Source organism: Cannabis sativa, chromosome 7 (genome assembly GCF_029168945.1).
Source record: "Cannabis sativa cultivar Pink pepper isolate KNU-18-1 chromosome 7, ASM2916894v1, whole genome shotgun sequence".
NCBI classification, from domain to species: Eukaryota; Viridiplantae; Streptophyta; class Magnoliopsida; order Rosales; family Cannabaceae; genus Cannabis; species Cannabis sativa.
This window is the reverse complement of record NC_083607.1, coordinates 54,299,006-54,324,857: the sequence shown is the minus strand read 5'-3', so window position 1 is coordinate 54,324,857 and position 25,852 is coordinate 54,299,006. Positions and strand designations below refer to the sequence as shown.

General features: G+C 36.0%; 1 protein-coding gene across 1 annotated transcript; it reads left to right on the top strand.

Annotated features, from left to right (window-relative positions):
* Positions 1-15,589: 15,589 nt before the first annotated feature.
* LOC115697993 (putative germin-like protein 2-1) lies at positions 15,590-16,736 on the top strand. Its single transcript, XM_030625170.2, has 2 exons — positions 15,590-15,921; positions 16,030-16,736. Exons 1-2 carry the CDS (start codon positions 15,798-15,800, stop codon positions 16,563-16,565), a joined length of 660 nt encoding a protein of 219 aa, XP_030481030.1. The 5' UTR covers positions 15,590-15,797; the 3' UTR covers positions 16,566-16,736.
* Positions 16,737-25,852: the final 9,116 nt, after the last annotated feature.

The following is a 25,852-nucleotide window of genomic DNA, read 5'->3' as shown; positions in this document are numbered from 1 at the left end:
AACCATATCCTCTGCTAGCTGAGGTGAAATCTGAACCATACTAGCTACTTGCCCGGGACCCTTTCTGCTCAGGGCATCGGCCACTACATTGGCTTTTCCGGGGTGATAGAGGATCTCACAATCGTAATCCTTCACTAATTCCAACCAACGCCTTTGTCTCATATTCAAATCCTTCTGAGTAAAGAAATACTTGAGACTTTTATGGTCAGTATAGATTTCACACTTTTCCCCGTAAAGGTAATGCCGCCATATCTTCAGTGCAAAAACCACTGCGGCCAACTCTAGATCATGAGTCGGGTATCGCTGTTCATAATCCTTTAACTGACGGGAGGCATAAGCGATGACCCGATCGGCTTGCATCAATACACACCCCAAACCCTGTTTGGATGCGTCGCAATATACTACAAACTTCTCCTTGTCCGAAGGCAAAGCTAGCACTGGAGCGGTAATCAACCTCTGTTTCAGCTCCTGAAAACTAGCTTCGCATTTATCTGACCAGATAAACCGCTGATTCTTCTTTGTAAGCTCGGTTAGGGGCATTAAAATTTTAGAGAACCCTTCGACGAACCTACGGTAGTACCCAGCTAAACCCAAGAAGCTTCTGATCTCTGTCACTGTCTTCGGTCTCGGCCAATCCCTGACGGATTCAATCTTCCCGAGATCCACCTTGATCCCATCTTTGCTCACAATGTGCCCTAGAAAAGACACCTGAGATAGCCAGAACTCACATTTCTTGAACTTGGCATAAAGCTTATGTTCTCGAAGCCGTTGCAGTACCATCTGAAGATGTAACTCATGCTCCTCTTCTGATTGAGAGTACACGAGGATGTCGTCGATAAACACAATCACACAGATATCGAGGAAATCCTTGAATACTCTATTCATCAGGTCCATGAATGCTGCAGGAGCATTGGTTAGTCCGAATGACATAACCAGAAACTCGTAATGTCCATACCTAGTGCGGAAAGCCGTCTTCGGAATGTCCTCCTCTCGGATTCTCAACTGATGATAACCCGAACGGAGATCAATCTTAGAAAAGACCGTCTTCCCCTGAAGCTGATCGAAAAAATCATCGATCCTAGGTAATGGATATTTATTCTTCACCGTCAGCTTGTTCAACTCCCTGTAGTCGATGCACATCCTCATAGATCCATCCTTCTTCTTGACGAATAAAACCGGGGCTCCCCAGGGTGACACACTGGGCCGAATGAATCCTATGTCAAGCAACCCTTGGAGCTGAATCTTTAATTCCTTAAGTTCAGCTGGAGCCATTCTATACGGGGCTTTGGAAACCGGTTCCACCCCTGGTGCCAAGTCAATCATGAAATCAATCTCCCGCTGAGGTGGTAACCCGGGAAGTTCTTCGGGAAAAACATCCAAAAATTCCCGAACCACTTTGATGTCCTCTGGCCGAATGGTATCTGGCCGAGTGGTGTCCACCACCACGGCCAGAAACCCTAAGCAACCGTCGTGCAACAATTCTCTAGCTGACATAGCCGAGATCACCGGGATCCGAGATCCCTGAACTGAACCAACAAACACAAATGGTTCATCACTTTCCGGTTGGAAGATCACCATCTTCCTTTTACAATCAATGCTCGCCGAATATTTAGATAGGAAATCCATTCCCAAAATAATATCGAATTCGACTAAACTCATCTCTATCAGATCAGCGCTTAACTCTCTACCATCTATCCTGATCGGCACAGACCTAATCCACCTATTGGAGATAACCAATTCTCCGCCAGGTAATAGGGTTCCAAACCCTGATTCATATCTATCATACGGTCTACCCAATTTACTAAAGACTCTGGCCGCCACATAAGAATGTGTAGCCCCAGAATCAAACAGCACTGAATATAGTGAGTTACTAATAGAAAGCTGACCTGTGACAACTGATGGGCTGGCATCTGCATCAGCCTGAGTGATAGCGAACACCCTGGCTGGAGTGGGTATCGCTGGAGCTCTCGGTGCCTCTGATCGGAGCTGGGGACAGTCCCTCTTGAAGTGTCCGGGCATGCCACAGTGAAAGCATCCTTGACCTTTGCACTCACCCCGATGGTTCCTCTTGAAGCTAGGGCACTCGGGATAGGAGAATCGGGTCTCAGTACCACCAGGACGACTCCCTCTGTTCTGGTTCCCCCGGAACCTCTTGTTCTGACTCGAGCCACCGGAAGTAGTGGGTGCTCTCTTCCTCTGGTCAATGGTCGAACCACTACTCCCCCTGCTAAAGCCTGATGCAGGAGGGGTAGGAGCGCCGCCACTCACCGGAGTACTAGCTGACTCCGACATGCACCCAACTGCGTCCTCAGCACGCAGTGCCTTCTCCACCATCTGAGCATAGGTGGTGCTGTCGTCCGTGGTGATCATCAAGTCATGCCTGATCTTGGCATTCAACCCGCCCAGATACTTCTCCTTCTTGCTGAAGTCGGTCGGCACAATTCCTGAGGCTAACCTCGCCAACCGATCAAACTGAGTAGTATACTCAGTGACACTCATATTCTCGCGCTGGGTTAGGTGAGCGAACTCTTTTCTCTTGGCGCTTCTGACCGCCTCATTGTAGTACTTCGCATTAAAGAGTTCCTGGAACCTTTCCCAGGTCATGGTGGTGACGTCATGGATCTGAGACACCATGTCCCACCAGACCAGCACGTCCTCCTGGAACTGGAATGTGGCGCACACCACTCTGTCGTTACCGGTGACACCCATAAAGTTCAGGATCTTGGTAATCACCGTCAGCCACTGCTCGGCTTTCATCACGTCCGGACCTCCCAGGAAAACCGGAGGTGCTTGCTTGCGGAACCGTTCGTACAAGGGTTCCAATCTATGGGCCGCCACCACTATCTCGGCCTGGGCAGCAGGGGCAGGTGCCACTGGAACTATGGGCACTGGAACTGCAGGAGCACCCTGTTATCTCAACCTCTGAATCTCGAGGTCTTGCTCTTCGATCCGGGCTTGCATTTCCGCAAACCGCAACTCCCACTCGGGCTCCCCGATCGGGCCGGGGAGCCTGGGCAGCCTGTGGCGGGTTCTCATCACCCCGACCACGAGCCCTGCCTCGGGGACCTCTACCTCGGCCCCTAACAGGTGGGGGAAACTGAGCTCCCTGTCCTTGGTTCGACCCTACGGAGTTGCCCTGACTCCTGGTAGTCCGCCTGGCGTCCATCTGATTAGAACCGCCTGCGAAACCAAGAGTTGGCATTTCAGGTCGTATTCAAGGAGAGCTTACTAATGCCGCTTAATTTGGAAATTAAAAACGAAACATGCGCCTATTCTATTATCAGGCTACTAACATGCTTCCTAACAGGCTTTTCTTTTTCATAACTGAATAAAATAAACTACTAAAGCAATAAAGGCTTACTGAACCGTGAAACGAGCTAACTGCTGATGATGATTGTACATGTCGTGACGATCTTCGGAAGACAACCTGGCGGCTCTGATACCAAATTGTAACACCCTAACTAACATAGGCGTATTACGTGCTTTTTAAACATGTTGTGCAGCTCGTTGCTAATCAACGAGGTTTATGGAAAAACGAGATTAATTAAAATTTTGCTTTTTAATTAAACTTATAAAACAATATTACAAAAGACTCGGGATCCCGATTATAAAATCATTTACAAAAGATTTAACTGTTTAACTGATACATAAAATAAAAGTCGTCTAACGACCAGTTATAAAAATCAGCCTCGCTGTCCCGATGATCGTACGCTCCAGGCCTAACCGCCCCGACATGTACAATCTTCACAAGCTCGCTCACGGTCCATCAGCTTTAGCCTTGCCTTTACCTACACATAAACGTAGATCTGTGAGTCGACAGACTCAGTAAGAAAAGCATAATAATACTCATACATAAACCTAACTGCCGTGTCCAACACGATACTGAGTCCCGCTACTGCCATGTCCAACATGGTACTGAGCCACTACTGCCATGTCCAACATGGTACTGAGTTCTGAACGTTCATAGGGACGGTACTATTAACACGTAACAACCTGATCGGTCGAACCGGTCATACTCCGGCTGGTGGTCATACTCCAGCCTGTACCGACGTGTTACTATATCCTCCTGATCGGTCGAACCGGTCATACTCCGGTTGCTGGTCATACTCCAGCCTGTACCGACGGGATACGTCAATAGTACGGAACCACCAACCAAGTGTCAGCCTGATCGGTCAAGCCGGTCATACTCATTCTTGGTCATACTCCAGCCTGTACCGACGTGACAGGGTTGGATGGTTCGAAGCCAACATACATAACTAATGTAATCTAATAGGCTTCCTACATGCACGCTAAACATGTAATCTACATATGCATACTGTTATACTAATCTTACCTGGATTCCGAATTCAGGTGTGCCGGTCACCCTGACTGGAACTTTAGCTGAGCAGCGGATTACAGGCTCCTAAGCCATAAAAACCACAACACTATAAGTGACACGCTAAATCACTTCCCGGGGACTTAAACTAGGAATTAAAAGTTTCCCTATCGATAAAAAGCATGGCAATACCCCTTAAAACCTAAAAACGAGGAAAAACACGGGTTCTGAAAATTCCCCAGCCGGTAGACCGGTTGCCCAACCGAATTCGGTTGGAAATTCGGGACCCTCATCCGAATTCCGGATGCACAACCGAATCGGTTCCTCGCGAGCGACAACAATCAAATTTTCATATCTTGCTCAAATCAACTCCAAATCACCTCAAACTTTCCAGACCTATTCCATATAACCCCTAGAACATTTCTAAGGCATCAAAACCACCCAGATTGCACAAATTCAAAATTCACCATTAGAGCTCAAGCTTTGAGTTCTAAACTCAAACTTGAGCAAACTTAGCTAACATGCAATCAAAACCTTCTAAACTTACATAAACAAGCTTAGAATAACCTCTGGAAACACAAGCAAACTTCCACAACATCACAGCAACAAAATATAACCTTTTCTTTCAAAAATCACATATTTTGCATAGAAAACTCAAAGCTTCACACAACCTAACTAACATGCTTCAAAACAGCTCATTTAACTTCAATTAAACATGCTTTAAACCTCAGAAATCAACAACAAAACACAGCAATAACAACAGCCACAAAAAGCATGCATTTACTCAACTTTTCACCATTTTTTTCAAGAAAACAAAGAAGAACAATTAGGAAATACATACCACAATCAAGAGTACCCAAAGTTATGAAGAATATAGCTAGAAATTTGATGAAAAACTCAGCCTTTGAATCCCATGCACCCAGCCGAAATAGAGAGAGAATTTGAGAGAGTTTTCTATTTTCTAACTTTGTATTTTTTTGTAAAAATGAATAAATGAAAATAAAAGTCACTTATCAATTTAATTCAGCCAACAAATAATCAAATAAACATTTATTTTCCATTTCATAAAATCACAAAAGACAAAAAGTCATTGGGGCAAAAAGACCATTTTGCCCCTCCATACTAAAATCACATAAAAATCACTAAAGGGGTATTTTTGGGACATTCTAAATTCACGGCCATTCCCGACATTCCCAATGTCTAAAACCCGTCCCAAACTAATAACATGCTAAGTTGTGATTTCTACTGAGCCAAACGCCGAGTTCCAAAATACCGGGCACCGGAAATGCAAAATATGAAAACTACTGAATAACATAACTATGCATTTCTGAATTCCATAAATAACAGTATAATAAATTATTTAAATAGCTATAAATAATTTTCATAAATAATCATGATTAACTGCTAATTTCTAAATTAACTAAGCGGGCTTTACAGTTGTAGCCTTCAACCCTTGCAGCTTCTTCGACCACTGGTTCAACACCATTCAGGTCAAAATCAGTCCTTTGAAGAGTGTTAACATTAAAATGTTGCTTAGAAAGCTCTATAAAGAATGGGACTTTATCCTGAGAGAAGGTTGTCCTGTTGAATGATTGTGCACTTCCATTGGACGACCATGCATGATAAATGGCATCAAAACATAAGTCATCATAAAAGGCAATATCAGTAGCAACACTCAGTCACCTAGCTCCCGAGGTGTTGAACTTGGTTATCTAACTGAGCAATGCTTAGAGTCTTTTCATCAAGTGACTAACAAAAAGAGTTTCAACCTAACAAGTCTTTTTCCGAGCAATAGCTAGATCTTTCTTCAAGCTATTCTTTGGAGCTTTTGCATTGTTAGACACTCGCCTTGAAGACTAGATATTAATAGCTTCTTCTAAGTCAAGACACTTTGTTCTCTGCATTGGTGGCACGCTTCTCTGCAGTTAATTTTTTTTTGGAAAGCTCGATAATCTTCTTCTGTTAGTTATCCATGGTGTATCACCTTTGTGGAAGCCAGTCATTACTACAAGCCCTTGCACCTCCTAATCGCTCATGCCACTACAAATGATTTCTGATTTAGCCTTATTTGCTTCCAACCCTGAAGTGTGAGAGAAAAGTTTAAAACCCCTTAGTAAGGCATAAACAGATTTAAAATCACCATGAAAAAAAAAATAACATCATCAGCAAAGCACAAATGTGTGAGGCCAAGGTTTGCACACCTCCCATGATATTTGAAATCTGTCTTTTGAGCAGTTTTTTGAGGATTCTAGATAAATATTTCATACCAAGCACAAACAAGATGGGAGACATAGGGTCACCTTGTCTAAGACCCCTTTTTGATGAGAAGAAACCATGCAGTGAGCCATTGATCATCAGAGAGAACTTAGGTGTCAGCACACACATCATGAGTAAGCTCTTAAAATGATTGGGAAAACCAAAGGCAGTTAACATTTCCTCAAGGAAATCCCATTCAATTGTGTCATAGGCCTTTCAAATATCCATTTTAATCATGCAGTTTGGCCGAGCTCCACTTCTAATATAATGATGAACCAAATCTTGACATACCATGATGTTATGAGCAATGGAGCAACCTTGGATGAAACCACATTGACTTTCAGAAATTAAGTCTGGAAGCACACATCTTAAGTGCCAACATAAAAGTTTTGCAACTATCTTGTATATAACATTATAACAAGAGATAGGGCAGAAATCACTAGCATTTCCAGGACAATTCACCTTAGGAATGAGAGTAATTGTTGTTGTGTTGATCTCTTTTAGCATGCGACCATTTTCAAGAAAAGAGAGAACTGCCAGTGTGATCTCATCACCAATTAAATCCCAATGATGCTAAAAGAAATAACTACTGAAGCCTTCAGGCCCAGACGCCTTCTCCCCAGGAATGTGAAAAACTGTATTTTTCACATATTGTTTATCAAAAGGCCTTTGGAGTAGAAGAATAGCTTCAGCTGAAAGGATAGGCCTCTCCCTCATAACACAGGCTTCAACTATTTTCAATCATGAAGGCAAGTCCCCAAAATATTTTGATAGTAACCAAGGAAAGCTGCACTCACTCCCTCAGGAGTTTCTCTAGAAATCCCATTCTCATCTGTAATCCTACACTCAGTGTTTAATTTGGATTCTTTGAGCTCAAAGACTGCTATGAAAAACACAAGTGTTTGCATCTCCATGCTTAACCCAATTCACCTTAGCTTTTTTCTTAAGGAAATCCAAGTAAGCATGCTGCAACTTCACAAAATCCCCTCGAACAATCGCTTCTTCGTTGAAAAATTACAAGTTGGAAGGGTCTCCATTGACACACTGCAGAATTTTTTGTAATTGGGTCTCCAAATTAGAATAAGCAAACCCAATATCACCCACTCTATCTCTGTTCAGCTACTTGAGATGAGCCTCCACTTTCTTAACCTTGGTCACAACAACAAACATAGAGGAACCTTGGGCCGAGCTCTTTCAAGCATCCTCCACTATTTTGAGTGTAGCCATAAAAATCTACCACATTTTGAAATAACAAAATGGCTTCTTTCTTGAAAAAATTTTATTTGTAAAAGATACCACAATCGGAGAATGATCAAATAAACTTTCAGGAAAAAACCAAGCCTTATCAAACTCAAACATATCAAGCCACTTAGAATTACCACGAAGTACCCTATCAAACTTGGCATAAATGCGATGCGGACGATCCTCCTTATTATTCCAAGTATAAAAACAACAACTTTATTTGATGTCCATCACCTCACAATCATGCAGACAACTTCAAAAATCTTCAGAATGTAGTTGCCTTACTCGATCTCCAATTCTTTTATCATTATTAATGACTGCATTAAAATCCCCAACAATAACCAAGCCTCCACTGATTTCAACATACACAAATCCTTCCACAAGTCAGTGCTTCTATGCTCCTCATTAAAGGCATAGACAAAAGTACAAAAGAACTTCCCATTTCCATGACAAGTTTCCACCCAACAATAAATTTGTTGGCTAGAAATTTAACGGATATCCACATGAAACACATTAGGATTCCAAGCTAACACAATTTTACCATTCGAATGCCAAGCACTATTACTCGTAAAGCACCAATTCTAAAACATGTTTAGGAATAAAGCTCCCATTTTTTGAGCTTTAATGCATGTTTCAAGGAGACCCACAAGACCAACTTGCTTAGAAAAAATAATTCTTTTAACCTCAGCTTGCTTATCCGTCTTGTTAAGCCCCCTCACATTCCAAGAAAGCACCTTATCCATTCACTGAAGGAGGAGCTCCCCCTCCTAAAGTGATAACATGAATCCTCCTACCTCCATCATTAAAACCATTCCTCAACTTATCAGGTGGCATCACATCAATAACAGGATTAGAAAGTTTATGACCCTTATTAGAAACAACTTGAAAGCCTTCACTATTAACTAGTAGTTTCTTCTCCTATTTTTTTTTCCAAATTAACTTTGATTTTGGAACCCAAACTTGTTTCCCCATCTGTTTCTTACAAGTGACAGCTGCATGTCCTATCCCTTTACAAACAAAACATGTAATTGGTTTCCACTAATAATGAATCATTAAATCCACCTCTTGATCCTTCTCATTGACAAAGGTGATGACACTAGGAAAGTCTTGATCAATAGACACTTCAATCATTATTCTTGCAAAATTCAACTTTTCTTTATTCTTTGTTACCGGATCAAGCCTAATTGTCTTCCCTACTTGTCCTATGATCTTAAAAAGAGACCTCTCCCCCGAATACTTTAACTCAAGATTAGACACTTGCACCCAAATAGAATCTATTTTTTCCTTTCTTTGCTAAAGTCATCTAAACCATTCCATGGTTTCAAAATAAGAGATTTTTTTATCATAAAACACCACACCCTTTTTAAGAACACTATTTCTCTGTTCCATAGTCAAGAATCTTATAATGAAGAGCCCATGAGAGATAATCCCAACCTTATCTACCCAATATCTTTCCATATTCTCCTACAGAAGCCATCCATTACAGATAATGGAGGATTAGAACCCAACACATATCCTAGAAGAGTTCTAGAATTCAACCTCCTCCTCGATATCTTCAAAATAAATTTTAATATGATCTTTAATGGCTCTCGATCCGGAACCTAATACTTCAAATATACTATTCAAATTTGTTGGCATAGCATCAGTATTAATGTCTGGTACCCTAGATATTGAGTGACTAGAAGAATTACCTCTTCAAGAGCTTGTTTTTTCCAGCAAATGAGAAAATTCAGAATGAATTTGATCCACCCTTTGCAATTCTAACAGAGAATCAAGATGTGATAAATCTCTGTCTCTCTTGAGACTTCAAAAAATGTTACTTTTGCCAGCGCAATTCACTAATGCAATGGCAAAAGTTACTTTTACCAGCGCATCTCGTGAACTGCGCTGGTAAAAAGGTGACAGTTTTACCAACACATATTTACGCTGGCAAAACATATTTTTACTAGCGCAACTTATATTTGTGGAGGCATAACAAGTTGTATAAAAACCCTTCCCTTTAATATTTTTTACTAGCAAAAAATTACGTTGGTAAAAATTACTTTTGCCAGCGTAATAGTGTAATGCGCTGGCAAAAGTTACTTTTACCAACATATTTACGAACTGTGCTAGTAAAAATATCATAATTTTTTTAGGTTTTTTTTTAAATTTTGTAATATTTTATAATTATTAGTATAAATACATTCTAATTTTTCTCATAATATTAACAAAATAAAATAGCTTTGAAGTATGTTTATTAAAATAAATATTATGATTTATATTTTAGTGGAAACTTTTAAAATGAATTTATCAAAAATATATATTTTTATTATTAAAACTTTTAATTACCAGTATTAAAATATGCTGGCAAATATTAGATCAGTTTTGGGGACAGATGTTCGAAATACACTTACTGAGCTATGCTTCTTTTTCAAGCAAATTTGCTCCTGAACTTTAAATGTGAAAGATCTTGAGAAGATGCCAAAAGACATCATAACTATTTTGTGCAAGTTGGAAATGATTTTTCCTCATGCATTTTTTGATATTATGGTGCATTTGGTTATCCATCTTCCAAACAAGGCAATATTTGATGGTCTAGTGCACTTTAGATGGATGTATCCTATTGAACGTTGTATGGTGGTCACAAACAAAGTGTTAGAAATTGTTCTTATCCTGAAGGTCCGATTGCTGAAGCTTACGTGGTGAATGAGGCATTAACATTTTGCTCAATGTACTTTCGGGGTGTTGAAACCCAGTTCAATCCACCTGAAAGGAATGATGATCGAGTTGAACCTAGTCGGGAGTTTTTAGTGTTCAAGGTCGTTGTTCGTCTACTTGGGAAAAAAACAACTAATCTTTTACCTTTACAACTGAAGCAAAGAGCAGAGCGGTACATTTTGAACAACTGTGCTGAAATATCCAACTACCTTACGTACGTGCTTAATATTAATTTCCTACCTTCAACTTTTATTTATCATTCATGTTTTTATTTTTAATTGATTTGTCCTTTTAATCATAGTGAGCACATGAATGAGTTGAAAAGACAAAGTGATAGTTCAAATCTTCAGCATAGACAAGAAAATTACCTCAATGGTTTAAAACTCGAGTATGAATCCATAAAACACTTAAATTTAATTACATAACACATCATTTGTACTCGCTCTTAATCTAACTTAAGTACATTGACATTGTATGCTCTTGCCAACAGCAATCATTTGCGTGAGTCTTCTCCAAAAGCAATATCTGACGAATTGTATGCTCTTGCCAACAAACTTAGTTCTACAGTATTTTACTATCTAGTGATGATTGTTAATGGGATCAAATTTATCGTCCATGAACGTGGTGAAAAGTTGAAGACTCAAAATAGTGATGTAATGGTTCTAAGTGAGGAAGGAGAAAATTATTATGGAGAACTAAAACAAATTATTGAATTCAAGTATTTGATGGGTTATAGTGTTATACTAATCAAGTGTAAATGGTTCAACACTAGTGAAACTAAGGAAGATGGCAATTTTACAAGTGTATTTGTCAAGGATGAATGTTACAAGGATGATCCCTTTATACTTGCATCCTTAGCTAAATTGGTATATTATCTTTCATATGTCAAAAATGGGGTTGATTGGAGAGTCGTCCATGTTTATATTCTGAGAAATGTGTGTGATTTCTCAGATACAAATATTGATAATACTAACACTACTAGTGATGTATAAATACTTCAAGAAGTAAATTCTTCTGGATTCCAGTTATGGGTTGAACTTCTGATGTTCGATACTATTCAATATGATCGTACAGATGTTTATATATCCAACTGAAGTATCCAATGTTGATGAATTACTCAGCAAAAGTTCTAATCGTTTTGTTGTTGATGATGACAATGATGAAATTCCTGACGACACTTTAGCCGAGTACGATGATGATGAAGAAAATATTGTGGTCGATAGTGATAGCGATAGTGGTGATCATTTTGTAGTCAATGATGATGATGATGTGTTGTAATTGGAAAACAAAATTTTAAAAAATGATTTTTGTTTTATGAAGAATAATTTAATGTTTGTTTGTTTTTTTTTTATTTAAAAAAATTTACGTATATTTATTATTGTTAAACTAACATGTATTAATACTTTAATCTTATATCAAATGTGCTAAACCAATATAAAGAATGGAACAAGAAAGAACTGAGAGTATTTGGGTGAAAAGAAGAGGGGTCGTGGGTCCTATTACGGGGGTAATGTTGAAATAGAGCTGGCATCAAAGAAACTATCTCAACTTAACTATCTCAACTTCCGGTGAAGTTTCATGAAACTAGCGGTAGTGCAGTTGGAAAATATGGAGAGATGTTTAACAACTATACAGCATACCTTGTGCGAGATAACATATCTCCAACTACTCTTAGTTGGAATGATGTAGGCAAGAATGATATATTAGTCATTTGTCGAAAGTCAGCGGTAATTTTAATTTCTTGAGAAGAAATGTTAATTAAAATTTATATATTTGACATTATAATTTATTTTTGAAATTTTGATTGTAGGATAAATTTATTTGTCCAATGGAAGATCCAATTGTTCTCAATAACATGGATGTGAATATGCAAGGGTATGTGAGTGAATGACGGTGCAGCATGAAAGCTCATTGGGTTAAGAGTGGAGGAGAGATGGACAATGAAAAGGCAAAGAAATATCCTTATTAAAATATTAATCTTGAATTGTGGGTACTTTGTGATTATTAGAATACAGATAAGCAAAAGCTATACAAAATTCTTGATTCTTTTTGCTTAATTTTTTTTGAATTTTTTTCTATTCAACATAATATGAATTTTTTTTTACTTTTGAAGGCGATTTCTGAGAGAAACAAAGTGGCACGGTCCAAAATGCCTATATTAAGGGCGCACGGTTCGAAGATCCTTGTGGGACATCTCCATGATGAAGTAAGAAAAGTTTCATAAATCATCTTACCTTTAATATGTATTTCTTTTATTCAATTTTTTGTTTTTTTTTGTAGATTAACCCAACAACGTATTGGAGCCTATCCAAGTGCTATAGACACGTTTGAACAACTCCACAAGAAAAAGAATGACAAGAGCCAATGGTTTAGTGACGCTGCAAAAGAAAAATATGTAATTACATTAAAAGTTTATTATTTGATACTTAAATTATAACGAAATTTTAAAGTCATATTTGTTTACATTATTGATGATTTAATTTCTTCTTTGTAGGAAGAGATGACACAAAAAAAATCATCTCGAGCTACGTCTGCATCTGGTTCTACATCTACAAATGCATCATTTGCTGCTTCGTGCATTGCCGGGGATTCGAGCTAGTACCTACCCGATATGGATATAGTTGCAGAAGTTCTTGGTCCACCACGTTCACTTTCTGTACGAAAGGATTTGAGTCGTTCCCTAGGCTTATGGCAATAAGAGGAAAGCGTGCACCGACATCTTCATCTTCCATGTCAGGGTCCCAATCGATCGATGTGGAGGCTATTTCGCAGGAAAATCAAGCCATTAAGAAGAAAAATCAAGCTCTTAAGCAAAATCAAGTCAATCAAGACCAAATGATGCGGGCATTGGTGCAAAAATTGAGTGTGAGTATTCCAGGATTTCAGTTAGACCTCCCTCCACTGCAGTTTGATGATGTTGGATCTAGTCGGGCAGAGGTGGGAGATAATGGTGGCGAAGGCAATGATGATATTGATGATGATGCAACCGATACGTAGTAGTATTCACTTTATTTTAGGTGAGAAAATTATGCTTATCTTAGTATTTTAAAGACATGTTTGTTTACTAACTTTTAGACAATTATAACTATAATGTTTTTAATTTTCATGTTTAATTTTTTTAATTTATTTTCATATATAAATAATTGATAAATTTTTTAAATTAAATTAAATTACAAAATTTTAGTAAGACTTTTCCCAGCGTATATTTTTGTTGGCAAAAGTTACACTTTTCTCAGCGCATTAATGCACTGCCAAAAGTGAGACTTTTCCCAGCGTAAATTTTTGCTAGCAAAAGGTAGACTTTTACCAGCGTGTTAATGCGCTGGTAAAAGTGAGACTTTTCCCAGCGCACATTTTTACTGGGAAAAGTTTGGTAAAAGTAAGACTTTTCCTAGCACACATTAGCGCTGGGAAAAGTCTAGCTTTTACCAGCGTATTTACGTGCTGGGAAAAATCATTTTGCCAGCGCTTTTTGTTTTGCGCTGGCAAAAGTTCCAATACCAACAAGGATTTGCCAACCTCTTTTGTCAGCGCAAAAATATGCAGGCAAATGTAAATTCTGTTTTGCCAGCATAAAAATGCGCTAGCAAAAGTCTCATTTCTTGTAGTGAACAATCACATCATCAGAAAACACTGCTGCCTCTACATCCAACAGCTTCACCTTTCTTGGTTTATCAGTAGACATAGGCCGCTTCTTAGGTCTCTCCCGTTTCTTCTTCGATCCACCTGCCATGGCACCAGTAGAACGCCGAGCAAACTAGTGAAATTGCAAAAACCCTAGCAGAACAAAATTTAATTGACGCCGTCTAAAAATATTATAACCTGTCAAACAATCGAGTGATTTAGTATCTACTAAATGTAATATAACCTGTCTACATTACTCATATATGAGTAATAGACAAACACAATTATATATAAACATACATTTTTTTTTTATATTCACTCCAAACATAGCAAAGTTTAGCTATGTTTGTTAATATTATATTCTTCTATTCATAAATTAATATTCTGCCAATCGTTGTTTATACGGTAAGTTAAATGAAATTAATAAGTAAATAATAAAAATTGTGGTAAACTAATAACATTCTATAATGTAATAGCAATTGCTCAACTTCACACACAGCTGACCTTATCATCATACCACCTTATATATTTATATAACTGATTACCAAGTCCTAAATATATTGAATGATAAAAGACAGCTGCTTGAGCTTAAGAAGAGGTAAAAGTATACAATTTAAAATTAACATACGTATACATTAGTATTATTGGCTTTATCTGACCAATTAATTAAGCAAGAAACTGTAATTATATTGGTTGGCAAGTACAAAAAAATTGCCGGCAGGCTGTCGTTATAACTACAAGTTATAAGCTAAAGGCACATCTTTTTATTTATTTTGTATTTTCTATTATTGGAAAGGATAATACATCTTTTAATTGGTTACCCAAAATTGACAATTTCATCAATTAAATATTTCCGGAGAATATTTCAGTGGACCAAGTAATTATTTTATTGGACCACACATTTAACATTTTTAGGTCTAGTTAAATTCGACTTAATGTTAAATTTTATTATTTGATATGATTTAATTAATTTTAATCATCTAATTGATCTAACATTTATTAAATATTAGATTGGATTAGTTTTACTAATTAGATATATTTCATATATATATATTTATTTATTTATTTTGGGTAGTATATCGAATATTTTAGATTTAGTATTTTTTAGATCGAATTAGATGCATCTAATATTTTAGATCGAGTATGTATCGATATCTAATCTAAGAAAAAAATAATAAAATTTTAATATTAATTTTTATATATACATATATATTACATATAACAATATAAAACTTAATCACTCAACTAAATGAAAACACTAATTAGTTTAATAGGATATTAAATGTTATAAGATTTTTAAAAATAACAACTAATTTGGATTTTAATCAAATTGAGTATTTAATATTTAACGGTTAATTATTATTAAATCTGTCGGTTGTGACGGATGGAATCGATTATGATTTATGCAGTACACAGCACTATATCTATCAGTTGCATATACTTGGTCTTCTTAGTATGTACTTAATTTTGACCATATCACCTGACTTTTTCAATATTATTAATTACAACACGAAACAGCTCTTTAATCGATTCTTCTATAAATACAGAATTATTAATTGCATGTTTCACTTAAGCATAACTCAACAAAAGTCACAAATAATTTTCAAGAAAAACAAGAATTATTACTAGCTTTCAAGCTATACCATATATAATTCTTCCTCTAATGGCTTCAAATAATCACAATTTTCTTATCATGTTGGCATTATTTGCCATAACTTGTTCCATTTCCTTGGCTTCTGATCCTAATCTCCTTCAAGATTTTTGTGTCAGAGATTCCAACAGCCCAGGTGAGTAGAGTAAAATATATATATACTACAGGTTATTTTTGGTGCATATATATATATAAAATATAGTTTGATATACTCAAAACATGTGTGATTCAACCCTTTTTTCAGTTCTAGTGAATGGGTTTGCATGTAAGGATCCAAAGCTGGTTGATGCCAATGATTTCTTCTTCAGTGGGCTTAACAAGCCAGGAAATACATCAAACGTAATTGGTTCGAAAGTGACTCTAGTAAACGTTGAAAAGATTCCTGGGCTGAATACATTGGGCGTCTCAGTGGCACGTGTGGACTATGAACCTTTGGGTCTCAACCCACCTCACACACATCCTCGAGCCACTGAGCTGTTTACAGTTATAAAAGGCACATTCCAAGTTGGTTTTGTTACATCAAACCCAGAAAATCGTCTCATTACAAAGATACTTCAAGAGGGAGATGTGTTTGCTTTCCCAAAGGGTTTGGTTCACTTCCAGAGAAATATTGGGCATGGTAAGGGACTGGCTATTTCTTCTTTGAGTAGCCAAAACCCTGGGATTGTTACTATTGCAAATGCTGTGTTTGGATCTAATCCTGATATCCCTGCTGATATTCTAGCTAAGGCATTTCAAATGGATAACAATTTAGTTTTAAATATTCAGTCAAAGTTTTAGATTACACATTATTAGTCTTTGGATATTTTTTTTATGATGATTGGAATTCTGTTTTTTGATTTGGTGTAGTCAAACTGTGTTCTACAATCAGTTATTGTACTTTTTTAAAGTTTATTTATAATAATATGATTGCATAATATATAATTATAATCAAGGGTGGAATAATTATTTGAATTTTTCTATAATCCAATAGTTTTTAGTATTCTTGTTACATATAGATTTATATAATTTGGACGTATACCGTGCATGTGTTTTTGTGGAATTTCGTATAATATTATTAAATTAATAATTAATTATCGAAACAATTAATTCTGGTAATGCAAGAGAGTATTCTATGACTATATATCAAAACAGTGACATAAATTAATAATGACGGAAAATATAATGATTAATTAGTCAATATTTCCAATAATTAACATCTCATTTTGTAAGAGAACTGAAGTGCTCTTATTTTGTCAACTATACTCCCAAATAGAATAGATTAAAAAATAATTCACTATATCAAATTTAGTATAGCTCGAACCAATTTCCTCAACTGCGAATGGAAACCTATAATAAATAAAACCAGAAACATTTGCCAAAATTAAATTACCAACACTACTATAAAAAAAAAAAAAAAAATAAAAAAAAAGAAAAAAAAAGCTTTAGATGTGATTTTTTTCGAGCATATGACGTCTGTGGCAAAATTTGTAGCCTAAGATTATCTCCAATGAATGATGTATATTTTGAGTAAAATTCAGCCTAAAATATATTACAAAACTATACTTAATCTATTTTTCATATTTATGCTCCAATACAGAAAGTGTAAATTAGCTATAAAAGTCAATAATACCCTTAATATTTAAAAATATACAAAAAATTAACTTTATTTATATTATTTTAATAACTTCTATATATAAAAATATTTTTCAATTAATGATTGGCAAGTAGGTAATTAAAAAAGGTAACATTTATTTAGGTTAAAATTTAGCACATGCTATCTTTTGTGCCAAATTTAACACAATTTTTACTTTAGGCCAAATTTAGAACACAATTTTTACTTTGGGCCAAATTTAGAACACATTTTACATCATCATTGGAGTTAACTTTTAGTAAAATATTCTAAAAAATGGCAATACACCATATTTATAGCTCTCTATTGAAGATCAACTAAGCTCTATATAGCGTCAATTATATCAAATAACTGACATTATAGGGACCCTATGACAACAATAATTACATATTAACAGTTGGTCTCCTATGGCTTAATTCAGCTTCGCCATTTTATAATATGATTAATAATTTTATTTGTTAAAAGATAAAACTCCATAAAAAGAAAATAAAAATAAGTTTATTCACAATTTTATTAATTATTATAATTTGGAGTTGCTTATTAAGAAGTATAATATTTATTGTTTATAATATTTTAATTTGATTTGTTAAGGAAAAATTGTAGTTATAAAAAAGTAAATAGGGTAATGTAAAAAAATATATATTATGACATGTTTATTTAAAGGGAATGAGAATTAATGGTATAATATTGATTCCTATCAAATTGTTTACAAAATTTTAGAAAGAGAGAAAATAGTGGGGCCCACACAAGTTAGGGAGAAAATAAAGAGAAAGGTTCTCCTCCCATTTTTATAGAGAATACATTTTCCTTTCCTATAACTTAGTTTATTTTAATTTTAATTTTGTTCATTAAAAATAAAAAAGACAAATATGCCTTTTAAAAATCTACAAATAGAATATAATTACATGTTCTAATAATGGTAATTTTATTAAATTAAAGCATTCTCATTACCTTTCCTAGTTATGTAAATAAAATAATATGATTCTGATTTTTTTTTTCGCGCAGTTTAGTAAATAACATAATAAAATATTGTTTCTGATTATTTTATATTTTAAACCAATCCATTTCTCTCATTGATTATTCTGATTCCAGATACAGTCTAGTAAACGTGCCATTAATATACCGCATTTAACCTGTTGTCATCACCATATCTTATCTATTGTTTCATTATATCTCATTTTTTTATCATCACTGTATCTTACCCAAATTTTAAACTTTGATAAAACATATGTGTATTATAATATCAACTTTCAAATTTTGATATTTTTTTATATAATTTTTTTTAATGATATTATGAGTAATTATTTTAATAAACTTTCATATTTTTGTACTTAAAAAAAAATAATATATATTGTAAAATTTTAATTTTATAAGAATTTCCTAATTATTTTTAGTTTCAAAATATATATCATCAAATATATTAATGTAAATTTTATAAGTGGTTAAAATATATTTCTAAAAGAATATATGTTTGTATAAAATCCATTAATTATAGTGAGAAAATAAATATAATTATATTTCTAAACAAATTTGATTTTATATGGTATGTTATAGATATTTTTTAATCAAAATTTAATTTTTAATTTTTTACAATCATTTAATCGAATGATGTAAATATTAATAAACTAAGACATGTTACTATATTGTGGGAAATCTATGGTTGTGATAGTATGCAAGAGAGTTTGCAAATCGAACAAAATTAATTACATAAGAATATAGCTTTTAGAATAAAAAAAATATAAGCCAATTTAACTTTGTTTTCTAGCACATTCCAATATAACTACGAATTTAAAGTTGTCGTGAATCTATAATTACCGTATCTTACTTGTAATTATCATTATTTTAAAATTGTTGTCATCATTGTATCTTATTTGTGTAGTCATTACTATCATTCACAATAAATTTACTCTGCACATAAAATAAATGAGACAATAATGAGTTAACTACTCATTTTTATACATAAGTGAATCATTATGTTATAATTTATCACTTGCATATTCCAAGTACTTTGGCATGATGAATTACTAAATAGAGTCTGTGTTGAGAACAGTTAGTTAGTAAATGTTTTCCTATTTTGTACAGTTAGTTAATTTCTATTATTTTTTAGTTGTTAGTTGGTTCTTTACCTAAGCTTAGGTCATGTATATAAACTCTATACTTTTGCCTTAATAATCAATAACAGAATTCATTTCATTCAATTCGTTCTTTGTCTTAACATGGTATCAGAGCTTAAAGCTCTTTGAACTGTTATTGAGTTCTTCTTCTTCTTCTTCCCTTTTCTTGTTTCGTTCTTCCATGGCTGCTTCATCCTCAGCCAACAGAGATCCTCTTTACAGAAAATTGATCTTCTTCAAGCTATCTCTTACGTTCAAACTTGATGAAAATAATTTCTTATCCTGGAAACAATAGATTCTAACTGCCATTCGTGGCCATCGCTTACAATAATTCTTCAAACCAGATTCTGCTGTTCTGAAGTACGATACACTCAAAGATTGAACCACAAATAGAGTCTCACATGACTACACCAACTGGGAAACACAAGATCATCTCAAACTGTCATGGATGTTGTCCTCCATGAATGATCAGATGAACACTCGTATGATTGGACATGAAACTTTTGTTGAAGCTTGGATCGCGCTTCAAGAATTCTTCAGTACTCAAACTAACTCAAAGATAATTCAATTTAAGACTCAACTCCGTAACATTAAGAAAAATTCCTCTTCTATTAGTGATTATTTGTTAAAGATCAAATATATTGTTGATCTGTTGAAAGCCATAGGCCATAATGTTACCACTGCAGATCATGTCGAAGCCATCTTTATGGTCTTGGATCAGAATATGACATTTTCTACACATCCTACAATATGCACCAGGAGAAGCTCACTATTGCTGAAGTTGAAGCTCTTTTTATGGCTCAAAGAACTAGGATTGACAAAGTTGTTAAGGATCTTGACATATCCTCTACAGAAGTCAATCTAGCACATAATAGTTGTGGAGGCTTTCAACACAACAAAGGAGGATATGTTACAAATCCACCTGTCTGTAATGGTCAGCAGACTCAAGACTCATACAACTCTCCTAGAGATACTTATGGTGGCTCCAACAATCGTGGTGGCAGAGGCTACTCAGGAAGAAGAAGATGGATAAATCAGTCTTGGCAGCAACCACCCCGAACCATAAGTCAACTCTGTCAGAAACCTGGTCATGTTGTTCTTCAATGTTTCTACAAATTTGACAAATTATTTCTTGGACCAACTTCCTTCACTAGTTCAACTCCCACACTTGCCACCAGTAACCCCATGCAAGTTATGCATGCCATGGTTGCTACACCAAACACTGTCCAAGATTTGAATTGGTATCTAGATTCAGGTGCAACAAATCACCTTACACATAATGCTTAAAATCTAATCAACAATTTAGAGTACCTGGGCCAAGAACAAGTTTTGGTTGGCCATGGATCAGGTTTGCACATAACTAACATTGCTCATTCATCTTTTAATTCTCCTTTACATACAAAATCCCTAGTTCTCAAGAATCTATTGCATATCCCCACCATTACTAAGAATCTTTTGAGTGTGCCATAATTTACTAAAGATAATAATGTCTTTTTTGAATTTCACTCTGACTCTTATTTTGTGAAGGACTACATTTCCAAGAAGATTCTTCTACTTAGCAAGGTTAACAATGGTCTCTATGTGTTTAATCACACTCAAATAAGTGACCAGCACTCTCTTTTCTCCTCTGGTCAACCACCACCAAAGACACTACCCTTACAATCTGATGTATTTCTTTCTCAATTTCATATACCATTTAAATTTCAGTTGTGGCATAGTAGGTTGGGGCACCCAATAGCTCAAATTGTACAAAATATAATGACATCATGTATTGTTTCCCCAAGTAATATAACTATCTTTGATTTTTGTCATGCCTGTTGTTTAGGTAAATCTCATAAGTTACATTTTCCTAATTCTATGACAGTTTACACTCAACCATTACAAATGATCTTTACACAGTTTACACTATTGAGCTTTGATAGCAAGTTGGAGCGATTGCATCTCTTGACTGCAACAAACAAGAACTCAGCTGCAACATCTGGTGCAGGTCCCTCTGCTGCTCTAGCCAACAAGCAGTCTAATCATCATAATCCTGGAGGCAGGGAGTATTCTAATTACAATCAAAACAACCCTGGTAGAGGAAATGGCAGAGGATCCAACTACCACAACAATCATGGAGGAGGAAGTTCAAATCGAGGTGGCTGAGGCATTGGAGGAAGAAATACCAAGCCAATATGTCAAGTATGTGGATGTTATGGATTGGACACTCGGCTGCTCATTGTTACAACAGATATGATGAGTATTATATGGGCTTTACTCTAGGCAATAACAACTCCTTTTAAAACACAAAAGATCCTAGAGCATTTGTGGCCACACCCGAAGTTGTTCATCACGAGGGTTGGTATGCGGATTCGGGTGCAAGCAATCATCTCACCTCGGATCAAGAAAACATGAACAACAGATCTACTTACAGTGGTAAGGATAAGCTAACTGTAGGTGATGGTAATCAACTTAATATCACTTACATTGGTTCAGGAAATTTGCACTCTAACTATGGTTACAACCAGCAATTAAATGATGTTTTGCTTGTGCCTAAAATTGCCAAAAATTTGATTAGTATATCAAAACTAACTACTGATAACAAAGTGTTTCTTGAGTTTTTCTCTGATGTGTGTTTTGTGAAGGACATAGCAACAAAGACAGTTGTACTGCAGGGGAAGCTTAAGGACGGTTTATATCAGGTGGAGGGTTCTACTGTCAAGAATATCAAGCCATTTGCAACTTGGGCTTCTTAGCCTTTTTTTTAAGTCTATTTTTAGTCCTTTTACTGGTTTAGTTGAGTCTAATAGTCAGTCTTTTACCTTTGTTAGCCGTGAACATGTGTCTAAGAAGGATGTGTGGCATAGAAAGTTAGGCCACCCTTCATCCAAAGTGATAAATCAAGTGTTAAGTCTATCTAATGTAAAAGTTTCCACTAATGAGAATCCAAGTTTTTGTGAGGCATGCCAATTTCGTAAGTCTCATGCTTTACCATTTAAATCTTCATCAAGTAGAGCTACTAATGTTCTTGACTTAATCCATACCGACCTTTGGGGTCCTGCTCCTGTGATGTCCAACACCAACCTAAGGTACTATATCCACTTTGTAGATGACTTCAGTCGCTACACTTGGATTTATCGCCTTTACTCAATTTAAGGCCATGGTTGAAAACCCATTTGATAGGAAAATCAAAGAATTGCACACTGATTGGGGAGGAGAATACTAATCTTTCAGCACTTAAGTTGCTGAAAATGGAATTGTCTTCAACCATGTCCTCACACTTCTGAGCAAAACGGTTGTGCTGAACGAAAGCACAGACACATTGTTGAAATGGGCTTAACGCTCCTTGCTCAAGCCAATATGCCGTTGAAGTTTTGGTGTGATGCCTTCCAAACTTCTGTCTATTTGATCAATAGATTACCTACTCTTGTGCTTAAGGGAAAATCACTTTATGAGACTCTTTTCACTAAACAACCAGACTACACTTTCCTAAAGGTTTTTGGCTCAGCTTGTTACCCATGCTTAAGACCATACCAAAGTCATAAGTTTCAATTCCATTCCACCAAATGTATCAATCTTGATTATAGCGAATCTCATAAAGGCAATAAGTTTCTAAGCTCAAATGGTAGACTATATATTTCTAAACATGTTTTCAATGAAAATGAGTTTCCATTTAAAAAGGGTTTTCTAAACAATTATAAAAAAGAACTTGAGGTTACAGTCCAAACTCCTAACTCCTGGTTTTATCTCCCTGTGCAGCCACTCAATGCTCAAAATACTGATGCTCATGTGAAAGATAAAACAACAAATGTTCCTCAAAGTAATTCTCAGCAAAATACATCTCAGCCTAGCCAAGCTTTGACTGATATAAACCATCAAGAAAATCACTCTGCAGCACCACAGTCTGTGATGTCAGGTTCCTCACAACAGCAGCAACATCAGGTAGATCTCACTAACAATCTCTTTGTTGAGTTAGATTTTGGCACACCACCTGTCATTGATCAACAACACACTCCAACCCGAGATGAACCAACAACAAAAATTCCTGTCTCTAAACCACAAACTGAGCCACAACCTAGTCATCCTATGATCACTCGATCAAAGGTTGGTACCTTTAAACCCAAGGTGTATTCTGCTCAAGCAAAGTGGCCAGGAAACACATCTGAATCAAAGACTCTCAGTGAAGCTCTTGCCCACAAAGGGTGGAACAAAGCCATGTCAGATGAAAATATGGCTCCGAAGAAAAATAAGACTTGGGTTCTAGTGCAGAGAAAGAAAGGGATGAACATTGTTGGAAACAGATGGGTTTACAATGAAAAATAAAATGTTGATGGACCTTTTTAGCGCTTTAAAGCTCGACTTGTGGAAAAGGGGTTTTACCAAAGACCTGGCATAGACTTTGGTGAAACTTTTAGTCCGGTTATTAAAGCCTTAACCATCAGGATTGTCCTCATAGTTGCTGTCACGAAAGGTTGAAAGGTCCGTCAACTCGACATTAATAATGCCTTTTTGAATGGAAAACTCGAGGAAGATGTCTATATGTGTCAACTACCTTGTTTTGAGGACAAAGATAAACCCGATTATGTGTGCAAATTGGAAAAATCCCTTAATGGTTTGAAGTAGGCCCCTCGGGCCTGGTATGACTCTCTGAAACAAACTTTAATCAAATGGAGTTTTGTTAACTCACGTGTTAATACTTCTCTATTCCTACTGAAAACTCCAAAGTTTGTCATCATGGTTCTTATTTATGCTGACGACATAGTGATTACAGGTAACAACACTCAAGAACTTAACAAGTTCATTGACAAGCTGCATTTAACTTTTGCCTTGAAAGATTTGGGCACTCTTAACTTTTTCCTAGGAATTGAAGTCTTTAGAGATGCCACTGGAATGTATCTCTCTCAAGGGAAATATGTTATGGAGCTTCTTTCCCGCCTTGATATGACAAACATCAAGCCGTGCACAACGCCCATGATAGGGGGAAAACTGTTGTCTCTGCAGGATGAAGAAGAATTGGCTGATCATACTTAGTACCGAAGTGTTATAGGGGCACTCCAATATCTTACTGACACAAGACCGGACATTGCTTTTGCCGTCAACAAACTTAGCCAATTTCACAAGTATCCTACAACAACTCATTGGAGTGCCGCCAAGAGAATTCTACGTTATCTAAAGGGTACCATTCATCATGGAATTCATATAAAGTACAGTGACCATTTGTCAATCACGGGGTATTGTGATGCTAATTGGGCATGTTGTCCTTATGATAGGAAGTCTATAGCAGGGTACTGTGTGTACTTTGGTGAGTCTTTTCTGGCTTGGTCCTCTAAGAAACAGACAGTGGTTGCTCGCTCAAGCACTGAGTTTGAATATCGAGCATTGGCCCAAGTTGCAGCTGAAATCATTTGGATTGAGTCCCTGCTTGAAGAAATGCATTTCAAGCTGCCTTCTACACCAGTTATTTGGTGCGACAATATGAGTGCCAAAGCTTTGGCATCAAACCCCGTGTTTCATACTCGCACAAAATACATTAAACTTGATGTTCATTTTGTTCGAGACCGTGTGCTTCAAAGGATAGTGGAACTTCGATATATTCCCTCACAAAAACAGGTTGTTGATTGTTTCACAAAGGGGCTCACACACTCCAAATTCAAAGCTTTTATTGACAAACTTGGTTTGATCAACTCACCCCTGCGATTGAAGGGTGGTGTTAAGACAGATTAATTAGAGTAATACAATGGCTCTTTTCCTAATACTGGTTTAGGCATAGAACTTTCTATTTGTTGTTATACTATTTTGTCCTGTATCATTTTGTTATTGCCTCTTCCCTTTTATTCTCTCTGCTTTCTGCTGTACTCTGCCACCTGGCATAATGCCATTGTAATCATTGTGTGTATATAAATACAATCATTGCCCTCAGTCTCCCTTTGAGCTGAGATTTACTCCTTTCACTGTGTTAATACTCTCACTGTTCAATTTGAAAACTCTAAATTTCATGGTCACTTGTTCTCTACCTTTCTTGTATGTGACATACTTTTGAACTTGTAAAAGTTGATCTTAGATATACTTATCACAATAATTCTTATATCTTGGAGTAGCACCAACAAGCAATTTTAAGCTTTGTTGGGTCGACGAATCGTAAGTAACGTCAAAAGAAACAAGCCCGTCCTTTTTATAAAGAAGGGCATAAAATGTGTCCTTGTTGTATAAAACATCCTCAAAAGTGTTTATAGTGGGAAAAGATGATGATATTCAAGGTATACGAATTCATTTATTGTGTTTAATAGGTCTAATATAAGTCAATTGTAAAAAACTACCATATATGACTACCATGATGAAATCGCTCGTTTGAATTTGATACT